General features: G+C 37.8%; 1 protein-coding gene across 3 annotated transcripts in view; it reads left to right on the top strand.

The window, feature by feature from the left end:
* The window catches only part of LOC150086503 (multiple PDZ domain protein-like), a 431,516-nt gene that overhangs the window by 238,983 nt on the left and 175,865 nt on the right, over positions 1-16,668 (top strand). For all 3 annotated transcript variants that reach the window (XR_016546894.1, XM_090372609.1, XM_090372607.1), the window contains exons 18-19: positions 3,565-3,947; positions 10,297-10,655. Coding sequence is in view for 2 of the 3 variants with exons in the window: in XM_090372609.1 (XP_090228735.1) it covers positions 3,565-3,947; positions 10,297-10,655 (742 nt within the window). In the remaining variant the exon portion in view is untranslated. The remainder of the gene's footprint in view (positions 1-3,564; positions 3,948-10,296; positions 10,656-16,668) is intronic.

The following is a 16,668-nucleotide window of genomic DNA, read 5'->3' as shown; positions in this document are numbered from 1 at the left end:
GTCTTATAAGGGGGATTTTAATTTCCCAGAGATTTACTTAAATTTGTGGGTTGGTCACTCACACACTAGCAAGGCTTTTATGGATTTACTGGATGATTGTTTTCTACAGCAACATGTTCAAGAGGCAACTAGAGGGAGTAATACTCTTGATCTGATTATCAGTAGTGATTCTTCATGCATTAAGAATCTGCAGATAAAGGAACTACTAGGTGGCAGTGATCAGTGTGCTGGGATTTACTCAAAGAGGTAACTACCATCAGGGGTAAAGGGAAGGGTTTTTGCTTTCGTAAACGAGACTACGGTGGTCTGAGACAGTATTTAAATTCTATAAGTGAGAAAAACTGATGATGTTACCAACAGCAAATTCAATGGGAAGTATTCAAAGAAATAATCTTGGAAGCTACTAGGTTTTCCTACCAACCAAGAAATATTGTTCAAGATTTAGGCGAAAATGGATGTCTGATGAACTAATTGGACATGTGGCAGAGAAAAATAATGCATGGGATACATATAAATTAACAGATGACAAAGAAGCTTATGATAGATATAAGCTAGTCTGTCACCAAAGAGGTTAGGCAGGTAAACACAGAGTTCTTTACTTATGTAAACTCTAGAAGGAAGGGGATGAATCAGATTGGTCCACTTGATATCGAATGTTCAAATGTTGATGATCCTGCTCATGTAGCTTACAAACTAAATGAATATTTTGCATCTACATTCACATATGAGGAGTTATTCGGGGAGGGGAATGCCATAGGTATATTCAACTCTGGCAGTAAGCTAGATAGTCTTGTAATAATCTTCATCTTGTTGAAGATAAACATAAGAAAGGCACTTGGGGTGGATGGAATCTATCCAGTTATATTAAAGGAGGCAGCAAAGGAAGTAAGCAAACCCTTAGCCATAATTATGAGAGCTTTCTTGGACTCAGGGGAGCTACCCATGGACTAGAAATGTGCAAATGTGACCCCAATTCACAAAGGAGTAGCAAAGGGAGACACAGGTAATTACAGACCTGTTAGTTTAACTTTTGTTCCAGGGAAATTATTGGAGGCAGTGGTTAATGAAGCATTGCAGGATCATCTAGACGACTTCAGTTATAGCCCCAAGACAGCTTGGGTTTTTTAAGGGAAAGTCTTGTCTGACCGATTTGATTAGGATACTATGATGTAGTCACAAAGGAACTGGATGCAATGAATAATTTTGATATCATATGTTCCACAAATTAGAGTGTAGCATTGGAGGCAAATTGCAACTATGGATAAAGGGATGGTTGAGAGGGAGAAGACAGAGAATGGTAATCAATAGACACTGCTCTTCGTGGATTAATGTTAATTAGTGGAGTCCCCCAGGGTTCAGTGTTGGCTCCATTGTTGTTTTTTGTATTTATTAATGATATTGATGATGGTATATCAGGCTTAATGTCCAAGTTTGCAGGCAATACGAAGTTCGGCAGGATTGTTAATGACAGTATGCTGCTCCTGCAACAGGATCTAGAAAAGTTGAGCAGATGGGCTGAAAGGTGGCAACTGAAGTTTAACATTGACAAATGTAAAGTTCTGCATATGGGAAGCAGTAACCCCAGAATAATGTGTGGTATTACACTGTCAGTGGTAGAGAGTGAAAAGGACCTGGTGGCAATTGTGCAGGCAGATATGAAGTTTTCTGAGCAGTGCAGACAGTCTGCAAGAGTAGCTCATGGTGTCTTGTCAATGATATACGAGAATTTTTCTAGCAGTTATCAGAAGATGATTATCCCCCTGTATAAGGCAATGATCGAGCCACACCTTGAGTACTGTATACAGTTCTGGAGGCCTTATTTCAAGAAGGATGTAGAGCTGCTGGAATGAGTACAGAGAAGGGCAACAAGATTATTGAATGGAACAAAGGATTGCTCTTACGAAGAAAGGCTTATGTTTTGCAAATTACAGTGTCTGGAGACTAGACACCTGCAAGGTTATCTGATTGAGGTGTTTAAAGCCTTGAATGGTTTGGGCATGCTCAATGCTCATGACAGTTGTAGGATAGATGTGTGTAAATTTGCCTTTAGCCAGTGGGTGGTTGATTGTTTGAACAAACTTCCATCTGTCGTAGAATTTAATATCTTAAACAGATTCAAGGCAGAACTAGACAAACATTTGGATTGAGTGGATGGGTGAAATCAGAAGTGTGTGTTTGGCCTGATGCTATATAAGCTTGCTTTCTTGCATCATGTGCCCTTGCTAATGGCATTCTGAAAGATACACACAACACAACACATTTTTGTTAAGGGGAAAAAGGAATTTACTGTATAAGCTGGAACATGTTTGTATTACTGTTAAGATTCTAAGATGGATTTCTGAGTGGCTGCATGGCAGAAGGCAGAGGGTTGTGATTAAAAAAATATTCTTCAGATTGGTGTAACATCAGGAGTAGGGGTCTCCCAAAGATTGGCTCTTGGACCATGGTTGTTTCTGATTTTCATAAATGACTTTGACAAAGGGATAGAAAGCATGATGTCAGAATTTGCAGACTCCATAAAGATTGGTAGAGTCCTTAATGATCAGTGCACTCCTTCAGAATGATTTGAACATGCTCAATGCTGATGGGATTCTTCCTCTTGCTCAGAATAATCACCTGAGAGGGCATAAATTCAAATTGAGGAAAGACTGTTGTAGGATAGATGTGCATAAGTTTGCTTTTAGCCAGCGGGTGATTGATTGTTAGAACAAACTTCCATCTGTCTTTGTAGAAGTTGATAGCTTAAACAGATTCAAGGCAGAACTAGACAAACATTGAGAGAGAGAGAGAGAGAGAGAGAGAGAGTGTGTGTGTGTGTGTGTTTGGCTGATGCTATATAAGCTTCAGCGAATAGTTGATTGGTGGAACAGACTTCCATCTATTTTTGTGGAAGTTGATAGCCTAAATAAATTTAAGGCTGAGCTGGACAGGTATTTGGAATGAATGGAGGGGTGAAATGGGAGTGGTTTTTTTTTTTTTTTTTTGGCCGATGCTGCATAAGCTTGCTTTCTTGTATCATATGCCTCTACTAATGCTAAATCTGCCATGTAAATGTCAAGAAACTGTTCATGGTAAAGCAGATCGGTGTAAAGTATCATTGGTTTCAAAGTGAAAGTGTTATGTTGTGTTGTTTGTATTCTTTAGGATAGGCCAGTGTTCTCCTCAATAGGATAATGCCTCATAGTGTTGTTTGAGACTGATTTATGGATATGAATGTACAAAAGTTGCTAGCGTAGAATACCAGGCTTACAAACTAAGTGATCTTTTTGACAGGAGTGGGAAGAACTGTCTACTGAGAAATATTATTTGCCATTTTTGTTTGATACTTTATTGGGAGTATTTAGAAGTAGTGTAACAGGTAACAGTGAGACAGTTCATTGTGAGAATTTTACACATGAAAGAGCATTGCCATTATTGAAAAAACATTTTGGCTTTTCCATTTTAAACTTTTTTTTTTTCTATTATTATTAGTGCATAAATTTATAAAGATATCCTATTGATTAAAAAAGTGTAAAAAAAATTTCTGTAATGAACAATTTTTTTTTTTAAATACTCTACTTACAGATCTCCCTATTTTCATCCTAAAGTTCCTGAAGAGAATGATGAAACACGTCAAGAAGTAAATGATGGACAGATATCACCGTTCAGTTTTCTTAGTGAAGATATGTCAAATGTTGCAACTCCATCTTCATTATCATTTGACTTATCTGCTCCCCAAGAGGAAACACTAGATACTTCAATGGAAGATGTACTCTTAGATAGCAGAGAAAGTCCTTTCAGTAAAGAATTTGATGCTACCACTGGAAACATGGAATCATTAACAAATCACAACACTGGAGTAGAAGAGGATATTCCACTCTCTTTTGAAGAAAAGAAAGCATTTTTCCAGGCTCAGTGCACAGAAAAACCGTTATTACCTTTGAAGAAGTCTCCAGTATCAGAATTAGGTAATTAATATTAATTAATATTAAGTAGTTGGATCCTTGATAACACAATTTAAAATTTTAAATAATAAAAAAGGGTTTCTAATATGTTTTTCAAGTCCCATTACTGAACTTTGCAACATTTTCAGATTCCTCACATGTTCCATATTTTATAATATCTTTGATTTTAACTTCAGATGAATATATATATATATACAGATATTGAGTCAAATGTATGTATAAACACTTAAAATAGCCATATTTTGTAGATGTGAAAATAAACAATTAGGATTTTATAAGTTTTCGTTGTGTTGCAGATTAACTAGGAACCCATTTAGTATGGCAAATAATCAAGTAAAATAGAAAGGCAGTGGATTTGTGAAATATCATTCTGTGGAAACATTAAAGAAGTTTAGCGTGTATTCTACAAAGCTGCCATTGCATCTAGCAGTAACCCACCTCTGTGATAAAGTTTGAAGAAAATGGAACTGTTCATAACATTAATAAGGAAAGGTGCAGGAGGGAAAAAGAACATCAAGAAGTGACAGAAACATCCAAGATGATAGAAATGCATATGACCAGGGAAGCCATTGAGACAATTTGACCAAGAATTGCAGCAAAAGTACACGATATATCCAGTTAAAAATACTACCTAAACTTATATATTCTAATGCAGAAATAACACTATACACCAGTTATGTTAAAAAGTTTACGTTCTTTTATATACGAGGGTGGTTCAATAAAGAATCGCCCTCACCTACTTCCACGTATCGCTGAGTCATGATATTTTGTGTGTAGCATCATACATATCTCTGTACTAAAGATGTAAAATTTCAGCCCTGTATCTTAATTTGTTTTTCTCTTTCAGAGCTTAATGTGTGATGAAGTAGCATCATGGACAAAGTTGAAGCCAGAGCTGTAATCTGGTATCTGTTCTTGAAGGGGAAATCTCCTAAAGAAATCCATGAGGAGATGACTGCTGTATATAAGGATAAAGCCCCATCCTATGGCATTGTGAAGCACTGGCATAGACAGTTTATGTGTGGTCGGACCCTGGTAGAATCTGAGCCAATTCCAGGTTGTCTCCATTCAGCCACTGATGACAGCACGATCAGAAAAGTGGAGTCATTAATCATGGACGATTGCCAGATATCTGTGCGTGAATTGTCCCAGGAGGTGAAGATTAGTGTGGGCTCTGTTAAAGCAGTCCTTCATGACCAACTCCATTTACGGAAATTGAGTGCAAGATGGATTCCCCGATTATTTGACTGGTTTCCAGAAGGCTGATCGATAACAGAAATCACAAGAGTTGTTAGTCCTGTACCAAAAAAATGAGGAAGACTTTTTGTCTTGTCTAATCACTCAGGATGAAAAAGTTGGATACACCATTTTGACCCTGAAAGTAAAAAGCAGTCCATAGAATGGCGACAGGCTGACCACTAGTTAGTACACCGGACCGAACCTATTGGTAACTCTCTAGGAGGCTTCCAGATCAGCTAGTGATAATCTTGCTACTCTGCCAGGTAGTGACTGGAGGGAGTCCGAGTAGTGTGTATGTGGGGGGCATTTTCGAGGCCACGTTATGTCAAGGATATGGGTGTATTCTTACCATGTGTACGCCATATCCAAAAATTTCATTACTTCATACAGCATGTCCCCCCCCCCCACTTTTTCTTACTATTGAATACACCATGAATTGTCAAACTAATAGAGTAAGCCTGTCTGCAAAAAGATCTAAACCTCCCAAGCACTTCCTAGTTCATTTCACAAATATATGTGGTCTCAGTTCTAATCTCAACGATGTCCATTTCCACTTGCAGTCTGTCAAACCCCATGTACTTTTTCTGACAGAATCTCAGTTATCGGTTGATTCAACTACTGCTCATCTCAGTTGCCCAAATTCTTCACTGTATGATTCCTTTCACCTCGAAGGTGGTACTTGTGCATATGTCCATTCCGATATTCCCTGTCAGAGACTTAGCAATTTGGAATCTCCTCTCTTCGATCTTCTCTGGTTTAAATCTCTCTACCTCATTGTGTCAAATTCATCTGTTGTCTCTACCGCTCTCCCAACTCCACTAATCACAATCACTTAGAGCTCTTTGACTTCCTCTCGTTGCAACTTGACTTTCTCCAGTCCAACTTTCCTAATAGTGAGATAATTTTCCTTGGTGATTTTAATGTTCACAACTCCAGCTGGCTTCCATTTTCTAGTCACACCGACCCAGCTGGACGAGATGCTGAGGCTTTAGCAATTTCTAATGACCTTGCACAGATTATACATTTACCTACAAGGATACGGACAATCCTAACTATACATCCAACACACTTGATCTTTTTCTCACAAACAACCCTTCTAAGTACACGGTCGAAGTGAGTGGTTTTTTATGTACCTCAGATCACTACTTGGTGATTGTCTCTTCTCCAATGGAACCTTTATCTCATGGCTATTCCCAACCTCATATTGTTTGGCATTACAAGAATGCAAAATGGGATGACCTGCCCGACTTCTTTTCTTCTTTTCCTTGGTCAGACTACTGTTTCAAAACTTCTGATGTCATTGTTTTCTCAGATCGTGTCAGTGAAATTATTCTTGTAGGAATGGAATCCTTTATCCCACACTCCTCTTTAAAATCTTATCCTTTATCTAAACCTTGGATTTCCAATAAATGTGCTAAGGCTGTTCAAGAGAAGAATGTTGCATATCGTAATTGGCTTGTTTCCAATTCTTCAGTTTCATTTTCTGCCTACACCAAAGCTCGCAACAATTGTAATATAGTCGTTAATCAGTCGAAACTAGATTTTGAACAGGCTAAGAGTAGAAAACTTGCTTCTTGCCCTAATGGTAGCCAAGCATTCTGGTCTCTTGCCAAAGCTATTGGCTGCAACTTTTGCCCATCTCTGTTCCCACCTCTGTCAAAATCAGATGGTTCTGTTGTCACTTCAGCCAAGGATAAAGCTGATCTGCTAGCATCCCATATTTTTTTCCAACTTATGTATTAATGATCTTGGTAAAACACCTCCCATCTTTCTCAACACACTCCATTCAATGCTTCTTGTGGTCTTCTGTCAAAAGGATGTCAGAAGGATTTTGGCGAATCTCAATGGTAAGAAAGCTCCAGGTCCTGATGATGTTTCTCCACTTGGTCTCAAAACCTGTGCTCCTGAACTTACTCCCATTCTTTGCCGCCTTTTTTCACTTTCTTTTTCCAAAGGTGTTTTTCCTTCTGCTTGGAAATTTGCTCATATCCAGCCAGTTCCTAAAACAGGTGACAAGTTCCTCCCATCGAATTATCGTCCCATTGCAATTACTTCTACTCTTTCTAAAGTAATGGAGAAATCAATTAACAGCCAACTCTTAAACTACCTAGAAATCTTCCGTCTGATCAACGATCACCAGTATGGATTCCATCAGTGTGGATCCTCTGGTGATATTATGGCTTATGTTACCCATCTATGGACAAATTCAATGGAAAAGTTTGGTGAAATTCAAGCCGTTGCTCTTGACATCTCAAAGGCTTTCGATCGTGTTTGGCATAAAGCTCTTCTAAACAAGCTTCCATCTTATGGTTTTCCAACTGTTTTTTGTAATTGGTTATCCAGTTTTCTCTCTAATGGCTCACTTAGGGTAATAGTAGATGGCACTCTGTCTTCTAACTTCTTCACAAATGCTGGTGTCCCCTAATGTTCAGTTCTTTCCCCCACTCTTTTCCTCTTGTATATTAATGACCTTCTTCGCTTGACTGGAAATCCTATCCATAGTTTTGCCGATGATAGCACATTGCATTCCAATTTCCATTTTGAAAAACTTTGCCCTGCTGAATCAGCTTCAACTTCTCGAATATCCGCTACCAATTCCTTAAATGCCGATCTCCAGGTAATTCTTCAGTGGGGCAAAGTCAACTTAGTTGATTTCAGTCCTTCTAGAACTCAGTCTTGTCTTATATCTCGCAAAAAGGATTCTTCTGCTCCTATGCTTATTGTTGGTGACACTCTGATTTCTAGGCAAAATGATATATCTCTTTTGGGGATTACCCTGACTTCTAATCTCTTTTGGCACGAGCACATTACAAATATTGCTTCCTCTGCATCTAAAAAACTTGGCTTTCTCTTTCGCTCTCGGCATTACTTTTCTTCCAAACAGCTGTTTGGAAGAAACTCCGTACAAATTGGAAATCCGCCCTACCATGGAATATTTTTTCCACATTTGGGGCGGTGCTCCAAAACCTGTCTCAGGCTTCTAGATTCCATTCAAAAGAGAGCAGTTAGGTTAATTAATGACTCCTCTCTAACAGTCTCTCTCCACTCTCTGTCTCATAGATACTGTTTCTGCTGCATGCCTTTTCTACAGATACTTCCATGGGCACTGTTCTTTGGAATTGGCTTCTATAATTCCCGCTCTCTCTCTTTCAAAAGAGTCCGAACACGTGCCGCCAACATCCATTTACTGTCTAACTTCAAGCCAATAGAACCAACTTTTCATCTTCTTCGCTTATTCATTCAACTGCTGTTTTCTGGAACAACCTTCCTTCATACGTATTTCCTGAAAATTACAGTCTACAGAAGTTCATCTAATCTCAACAAATATCTTTCGTCTTCTGAACCTAAGCGCGGTACTAAGTACTGTAGGTTCTAATAACCTCTCGTGTTTGGGGTTTTCATAAAAAAAAAAAAAAAAAAAACCTTGTTGAAGAGGTTGAAGAAATGTACTTTCTTATGTACTAATCTTTCTTCACTTATTTTAACATATAATTATATTTAGGGTTTTATGAGTACTGACTTCTAATCCAACTCAGTATATTTAACTGTGCACAGAGACAGCATAACTTTTCCACCACTCTCTAAACCAAATCATAATCAGGCATGTATCTTTTCCAGTTTCTCATATCCATTCCCCCCCCATTTTTAAGGTATACTAAATCAAGTATAACAAGCAATCATATAATATTTTCTGCAGTTTTATCACTTACAGTTGTGAAATTACTATTTTAAGAAAACTCTATTTATATTGTTTTTTTTTTTTTTTAAATAATGAAGTACAGTAAACCTCCTCTATTCGCAGGGGTTACATTTCCGAGAAATGCCACGAATACTGAGTTATGGCTCCCATAGTAATAAAGGGGTTCCGTTCCAAAGTATGAAATACTGTATATATAAGAAAAACTAGTCTAAAATTTTGTCTATGTCTATATGTACTTTTTTTGTCTATATGTACTTTCATATATGACTATGTACATAGACAGTACATAGTGAAATGCAAGCATAAGGCATCGAAATGAAAATACGAAACAATTTAATATTAAATGTAATATTTATTAGAAATTTCAAATAAATCTTTCAATCCAGCACCTTTGCTATAGCTAAAAAACTTATTCCGCCAGTGCTATCACCAGTTTCGCTAAAGTGTTGATAAAGGTGTTTTACCTTTTCATGAATGATGAGTGAACTTAAGGGAATTTTATTTTGAGTTCAGTCTTCTGATTTAACATCATGAGTTACAGAGCGAATTTTTGAAGCAATTAGCACGTTTTCACGAACACTACAGCGGATTTTTTCTTCCGATTTCTTGATTGAACGTACCATTGACTTATTGATTTTATAATGTTTTGCGACTGACGAGACATTTTCACCATTAGAAATTTTGTCTAATAACTGAATTTTATTTGCTAATGTCATCACCTTCTTTGATCTTTTCACAATTCCCTTGTTATTCATAGCCATATTTTTGTAGGGGTTAGAAAAGAACTTGTCCACAATAAAGTCACTTTCTTCCGTTAACACTCTCAAAAAAGTCTGTTTACACTAACACACTGCAAAACGGTAGATTTTTCACTTTTGTAAGCATATCAATTTATAAATTGATGAATTTATTCAATTTATAAGCATATAAATTAAAAGCAAATGACGAAACCTTCCATGACAAGCACATACTGAACAAGAATTAGCGAGAAACATTGATGCTCACGATTTTGTCACACCCCTCTTCCCCCACCCACTGAGTGCTATTTTGACCGGGAAAGATGATTTTAGCCCCATCCATGTTTTTTTATGGTGGAAAATGTTCAAGGCGATTTAAAATTCACAATTTTTAAGGTTTCATTTTATATTAAATCAGCGACCGCGAATAGCAGGGGTTTACTATAAATTTCTGTAAAATAAAGCTCCTATTGCTGTGTATTCTAGGCTGAATTATACATTAGTTAACTTATTTGTACCTGAGGCTATTGCCCTAAACAAAATATGTAATGTAATATGTAATTAATTATGTGCTGTTGATATAAGATCCATGTTAGTTTAGTAGTATACATCAGTTTTAAAATAAACTATGTAAAGTTGTTAAGATTTCTTCATATTTGAATATACTTTATTGCAGAGAAACCTAATCCCTCTGAAATTAAAAATGAGCAAGTATTAGCCACGAAACCCCAGGATATTAATCTGTTGAAAGTGAAGAGTGATAGTGGTAGTATAACAGTGTCTCCTACACCACCAAGCACTGATCCAAGTAGCCCAGTAATTTCAGCACCAGGATGTCAGTGGGGTCTAGAAAGAGTGGTAGAGTTATGGAGAGAATCAGGTCAAGGACTGGGTATCAGCATTGTTTGGGGCCATGTTGATATGCTTAATTCTGTTCCAGGACAAAAGGTTTCTGGTGTATTTATTAAAAATGTAGTTCCTGATAGTCCTGCTGGCCGTAATGGTTCTTTAAACAGAGGTGATAGAATTATTGAAGTAAGATATCTTTCATTTTGTCATTTGTTTATTTATATAATTTTGTGTTGTGTGAATGGCATAATGTAGAAAATACAGTTATTTGTGAAAAAGCTGAAAATTAAATACTGTAACTGGGAAGAAAATTAAAAATTAATCCTATCTTTCTGTATATATAAAATCTCTGTGTCTCCCATTGTTGCATTTTTGCATGGATGTTATTTAGAATATACTAAGTGTGAGCTGGAAAATTAGTGCAATTTTTGAATATATTTTATTCTTTGGCGAAATAAGTTTTTTATTTATGAATTTATTCAAATATCAGTTTTGTCAATTTTAGCATAGAATAAGGAATTTAGGTGCTGTACACTTATTATTATTTATTATTTATTTTTTTTTTTTGCTCTTATATTATTTCTCCCTGATTGGGGATTTCACTCCAATTATTATTATTATTGATAGTAGTAGCAGTAATGGCATAAGTGGCAAAAAAGCATCAGTCAAAAAAAAAAAAAAAAACACCTGTCCTTCCCCTCCAATAATTTGCCTAGTTCATGCTTGAATTTATTCAAACTTCCCATTTCCACAACAACAGATGGAAGTTTATTCCAACAATCAACCACCTGCTGGCTGTAGGCAAACCTCCACACATCTATCCTGTAACCATCCTTTCTCAGTTTGAATTTTTGTCCCCTTGTGTGTATAGTCTGAGCAAGAGGAAAAATGACATCAGCATTGATCTTGCTCAATCCATTTAAAGCCTTAAATAAAATCAGATCACCCCGCAGGTGCCTAGTTCTCCGGACAATACAGTTTGCAGAACTGAAGCCTTTCTTCGTAAGACCACCCTTTTGTTCCCTTCATTGCTCTTCTCTGCACCTCTTCCAACAGCTTTACATCATTCCTAAAATGATACCTCCAGACCTGTATGCATCACTTAAGATATGGCCTAACCATTGCCTTGTACAATGGGATAATCACTTCCTTATCCCTGCTAGCAAAGTTTCTGTATATCATAGACAAATCCCCATGAGCTGTTGAGGTAGCCTGTCTGCACTGCTCAGAAAACTTTATATCTTACTGCACAATTACCCCCCCCCCCCCGGTCTTTTTTGTATTTTACTGTCCTGAGTGTAGCACCACACAGTGGATACATTAATCTGGGATTACTGCTACCCATATGCTGTACCCTGCATTTGTCAATATTAAACTTCAATTGCCATTTCTCAGCCCATCTCTCAAGCAGCCTTTACCAGAGGCTGATTAAGTCAGTCTTAGTGAGAAAAAAGTCCAAAAATGTCTCTGCCCTTTCCAGTCCAGATTGACTCAATCCTGTGGTTTTTATTTCCAGATCAAAAAAGTTGTTAAAAAAGCTGGCGGAGAAAGTGTTAATTTCCTTGTGTTTCTGCAATGGTTATTATCTTCTTTCTTCTACTCTTCCCATTTACACAAATGAGACAAATGAGCTCTTTAGCTCAGTTCCACAGCCACTTTCAGTGACTACTTTTTGAGTGAAACAAATGTCAAAAACAAACATAAACTGAGATATTTTAAGGAAAAAAAGATAAACACACTGATTGTATGTGATGCTCACTCTTTAGTACACCTTTAGCTATGCAGAACTTCTGGCTATGTGAGAGTAATGCATTTTGCCTCTACTCACTCTATGGCCCCGAGTGCCAAGCGATAGTGACAAGCGATTTTCTTCTTGTGATTATAGAGTGATCCTCAAAGTGATATAATTTCTTTATTTTCCAGTGTGGCTGTTATTTTATTTACTTGAGGTGGTTCTGCGCTTTAAAAGTCAAAAGTAAGAACCCAGAAAGGCAATCCACCTTTCTTTTCTTATTCTTTAACATATTTATATAACACTATCCAAATCCACTAACTTAAACAACCTCTTGGTCACTGGTGGCACTGCTCCTGCCTCCACATGGCGGGGCCGGTAACCTGGGGGAAACCAACACTCAGGGCTAAAAGGAGCAAAGATGGAAACAAGTGAATTTCCACGTTTAGAGCCAAAGTGCTCTCAACATGAACATGACAATGACACCGACCATGACTTCTCTTTCAAAGAGACTTAAAAAAGACACTAGGAAGCAGGAATCTCCAGCTTTCCTCATAATACACTCTTTGTCATCCCAACCTGTGAGCAAGCTCTCACCTTTCATCCAGAGATGCCTAGAAAATGCTGCAGGTTCACCAAAAATGGTTAAATGTCTCCAATCAGGAGATCTATTAGTAGAGACATCTTACTCAAGACATTCTGAGTTACTATTACAACTTACTTCTTTAAGCGGAATACCGATTCAGGTTACCCCACACAACACACTGAATTCTTCCAATTCCTCTGAATGGGATCTATTAAACGTTTCTGAGGAAGAAATTGTCCAGGAGCTAAAAGATCAAAATGTGTCTCATGCAAAACGTCTCAGAAAAGACGGCAACTTAACTCCCACGCGAAACATAATCTTGACTTTCAGTACTCCAAATCTACCGGGTTCTGTCAAAGCAGGTTACTTGAATTGCCGCATTAGGCCATACATCCCAAATCCGCTCAAATGTTATAAATGTCAAAAGTTCGGCCATTCTCAGACAGCATGCTGTGGAGATGCTATATGTCCAAACTGCAGCTGCAAAAATCACACACAAGCAGAATGCAAAGCTCCAACACCACAGTGTGCTAATTGTAGTGGCAAACATCCAGCTTACTCCAAAGACTGTGAACTATGGAAGATAGGAAAAAAAATACAAAAATATAAAATTGAAAATAAAGTCTCTTACCAAGAAGCGAAAAAACAGATAAAATTAAGTATGCCAAAACGCACTTATGCTTCTACCATTCTCAGACACGAATCAGTGGCATGTCAGACTGAAGTATCCATCTCTCCAAAAATATCAATATCAGACTGGGCACAATCAGTACTCTTGGTCCAGCATCCATCTAAACCAAATTCAATAGACCAAAGCAATAAAACGCCACTCACAGTCACTCACATGCCACTACAGTCAACCCAGAGACCTCCGCATCGTCAGGCAGCAGAAAATTTGCAAAGATTGTATTCTGGTGAGACGAAAGTATCATGCCTGACAAGCATGGATACAGATGTTATTATCGGTCAAGAAGAACTGCTTGAAATACACGCAGAAGATGATATGGAAGATAGCAATGAATCAGGACATCCCACTTTTCCCCGAAAAGAAAAACCAAAACCAGACTGTCATAAACAATCAACTTATAAAAAGCAGTCAGATACATCTTCCACGAACAAAACCAAATAATGGAACACATCATTCATTGGAATTGTGGAGGTTTTCGCAGCAACATCGATGATATCAATGAACTAATTCACTGCTTCAATCCTGTTACCATGTGCATACAGGAAACCAACTTGACGCCCCAAGTTTCCACTACAGTCAAAAATTACACTATCTACAGACAAGATAGATCTGACACTAATGGTGCTCATGGAGGAGTAGCCATCTTCTTGGACTCAAGAGTTCCTTCCAGATGCATTCCATTGCAAACCTCTTTATAAGCTGTTGCCACATGCATAGAAATTGGAATCGCTGTTACATTGGTCTCAATTTATCTTCCACCTAATCGTCTATATTCTATTCAGGAAATCAAAGATCTTGTGTTGCAACTACCAGTTCCCTTCTGTCTACTAGGTGACTTTAATGCTCACCACCCATTATGGGGTTCTTCCAGCTTAGACAGGCATGGAAAACTTGTTGAAATGTTGATAGATAGACAGGATTTAATATTGTTGAATACTGGCTCTCATACCTATGTTCATTTTCCTACCGGATCAACCTCCGCAATAGACCTTTCCATGGCGCCTCCGTAGCCAGGTGGGAAGGAGCAGCAGTGTGTAGCACACGCTTCTTGATTAGACCGGGGTTCGAGCCCGTCACCACCAAATACGGAGGATGCGGAAAGGTCATTCAGGGAATGACCACCGCATATCCCGGAGCAATATGGCCTTAGTTGCTAATGCTCCTAAAAACCAAATAACAACAACAACAACAACAGACCTTTCCATTTGCTCTCCAGTGCTGTATCCATTGGGTAACTCTTAACGACCCTCACAACACCGATCATTTCCCAATAATATGCAAAGTTCAGACTTCCTGTTCATTACCAACAGACAATCCAGTAAATTGGAAATTTCCAAAGGCTGACTGGATAAAATATAGAACGCTTGTCTCGTTTGACAACCATATCATACAGTGCTCTTCTATCGACCGTGTTACTGAACATATAACAAACCAAATTCTAACAGCTGCAACTGCTGCAATTCCACAATACTAAATTAGGAAAAGGCGAAAATTAAATTATTGGTGGAACGAAGAGTGCAACAATGCAAAAAAAGAGAAAAACAAAGCTTGGAATCAATTCCACAAACATCCAACCACTTCCAATCTTATTAATTATAAGCGACTTAGAGCAAGAGCCCGTTATATCAGACAGAAAGCAAAAAAAGAATCTGGGATTAAATTCGCTTCCTCAGTTAATAAAAATAGACATCAGACTGATCTGGAATAAGATAAAATTGTTAAATGGCAAAATTCCTCCAACATTTACTCCACTAATTAACTGGAATGGACAGGAACTCTCTACTCCTGCAGAAATCTCAAATGCACTAGGATCTATATTTTCTTAGTTGTCCTCCTCAACTGCTTATGACCAATCATTTAAAAAAATTAAAGGTGTAACTGAAAAATCCAAACTGAATTTCACTGACAGATGTGCACTAACATATAATCAACCATTTACCATGGTTGAACTGCAGCATGCTTTTACCAACACAAGGAACAGTGCCATTGGCCCTGATGGGATATTTTATATAATGCTCAAAAATTTAGATCCAGTGTCACACTCATCACTGCTGTTCTTCTTCAATTGAATATTCACTGAACATTCATACCCAAGCTCCTGGTGTCATTCCTACGTTCTGGCTATCCCAAAACCTGGTTAAAACTATTCTGTTCCTCAAAACTACAGACCAATTTCACTTACCAGCTGTCTGAGCAAAACCCTCGAAAAAATGATTCACCGCCGTCTGACTTGGTATCCTGAGTCCCAAAATTTAATCAATAACAATCAATTTGGATTCAGAAAAAAATCGATCATCATTGGACCTTATGATTAAAGCCGAAGCAAACATCAGAAATGCATTCATCAAAAAGGAACATCTCGTTATGGTCTGTTTGGATATTGAGAAAGCTTTTGACACCACATTGCGTTTTGGCATTTTAAAGGATCTACATTCTCTTGGCCTGAGAGGAAGTTTGCCATATTTCATCCAAAATTTCTTAGAACAAAGATCCTTTCAAGTTCGTTACCGGGGAACTCTCTCTAAAAACTTTGTTCAGGAAGAAAGAATCCCTCAAGGGTCAGTTCTCAGCGCCACTCTATTTGCAATTAGAATTAATCACTTAACTGAACTTATTCCGAAAACAGTGGACTCATATCTTTATGCCGATGATCTCACAATCTCCTGCCACTCTCAAAACATGAACTACATTGAGAGACAATTGCAGATATCAATAAATCAGATCCAGATTTGGATGACACAAAACGGTTACAGACTATCCAGTCAGAAATCTACTGCCATTCATTTCTGTACCATACGTAAAATGCATCCTGATCCTGAACTCCAATTAGACAACCATCTTATTCCAATAGCAAATAGTATTTGTCTGCTTGGCTTAATTTTTGACAGTAAGTTAAACTATCAAAAACACATTGAACATCTCCGGACAGCTTGCCAAAAAAAAATGAACATACTCAGAGCCTTATCAGCAACAACCTGGGGAGCAGACTGTTACACCTTGCTTCACTTATATAGATCCATAATTAGATCTCGTCTGGACTATGGTGCACCTGTCTTCGATTCTGCTAGGGAAAGTGCCTTATCTCGTCTCAACCCTATTCAATGTTCAGCTCTAAGAATAGCTCTAGGTGCGTTCAGAACATCTCCAGTGCAAAGTCACTATGTAGAAGCCTACGAAGCTCCTCTAAACATCA

This window comes from Mastigoproctus giganteus, chromosome 4 (assembly GCF_048544385.1).
Source record: "Mastigoproctus giganteus isolate SK-2022 chromosome 4, ASM4854438v1, whole genome shotgun sequence".
Taxonomy (NCBI): Eukaryota; Metazoa; Arthropoda; class Arachnida; order Uropygi; family Thelyphonidae; genus Mastigoproctus; species Mastigoproctus giganteus.
Note: the sequence above shows the minus strand (reverse complement) of the source record. Positions and strands in the feature narration are given on the sequence as shown.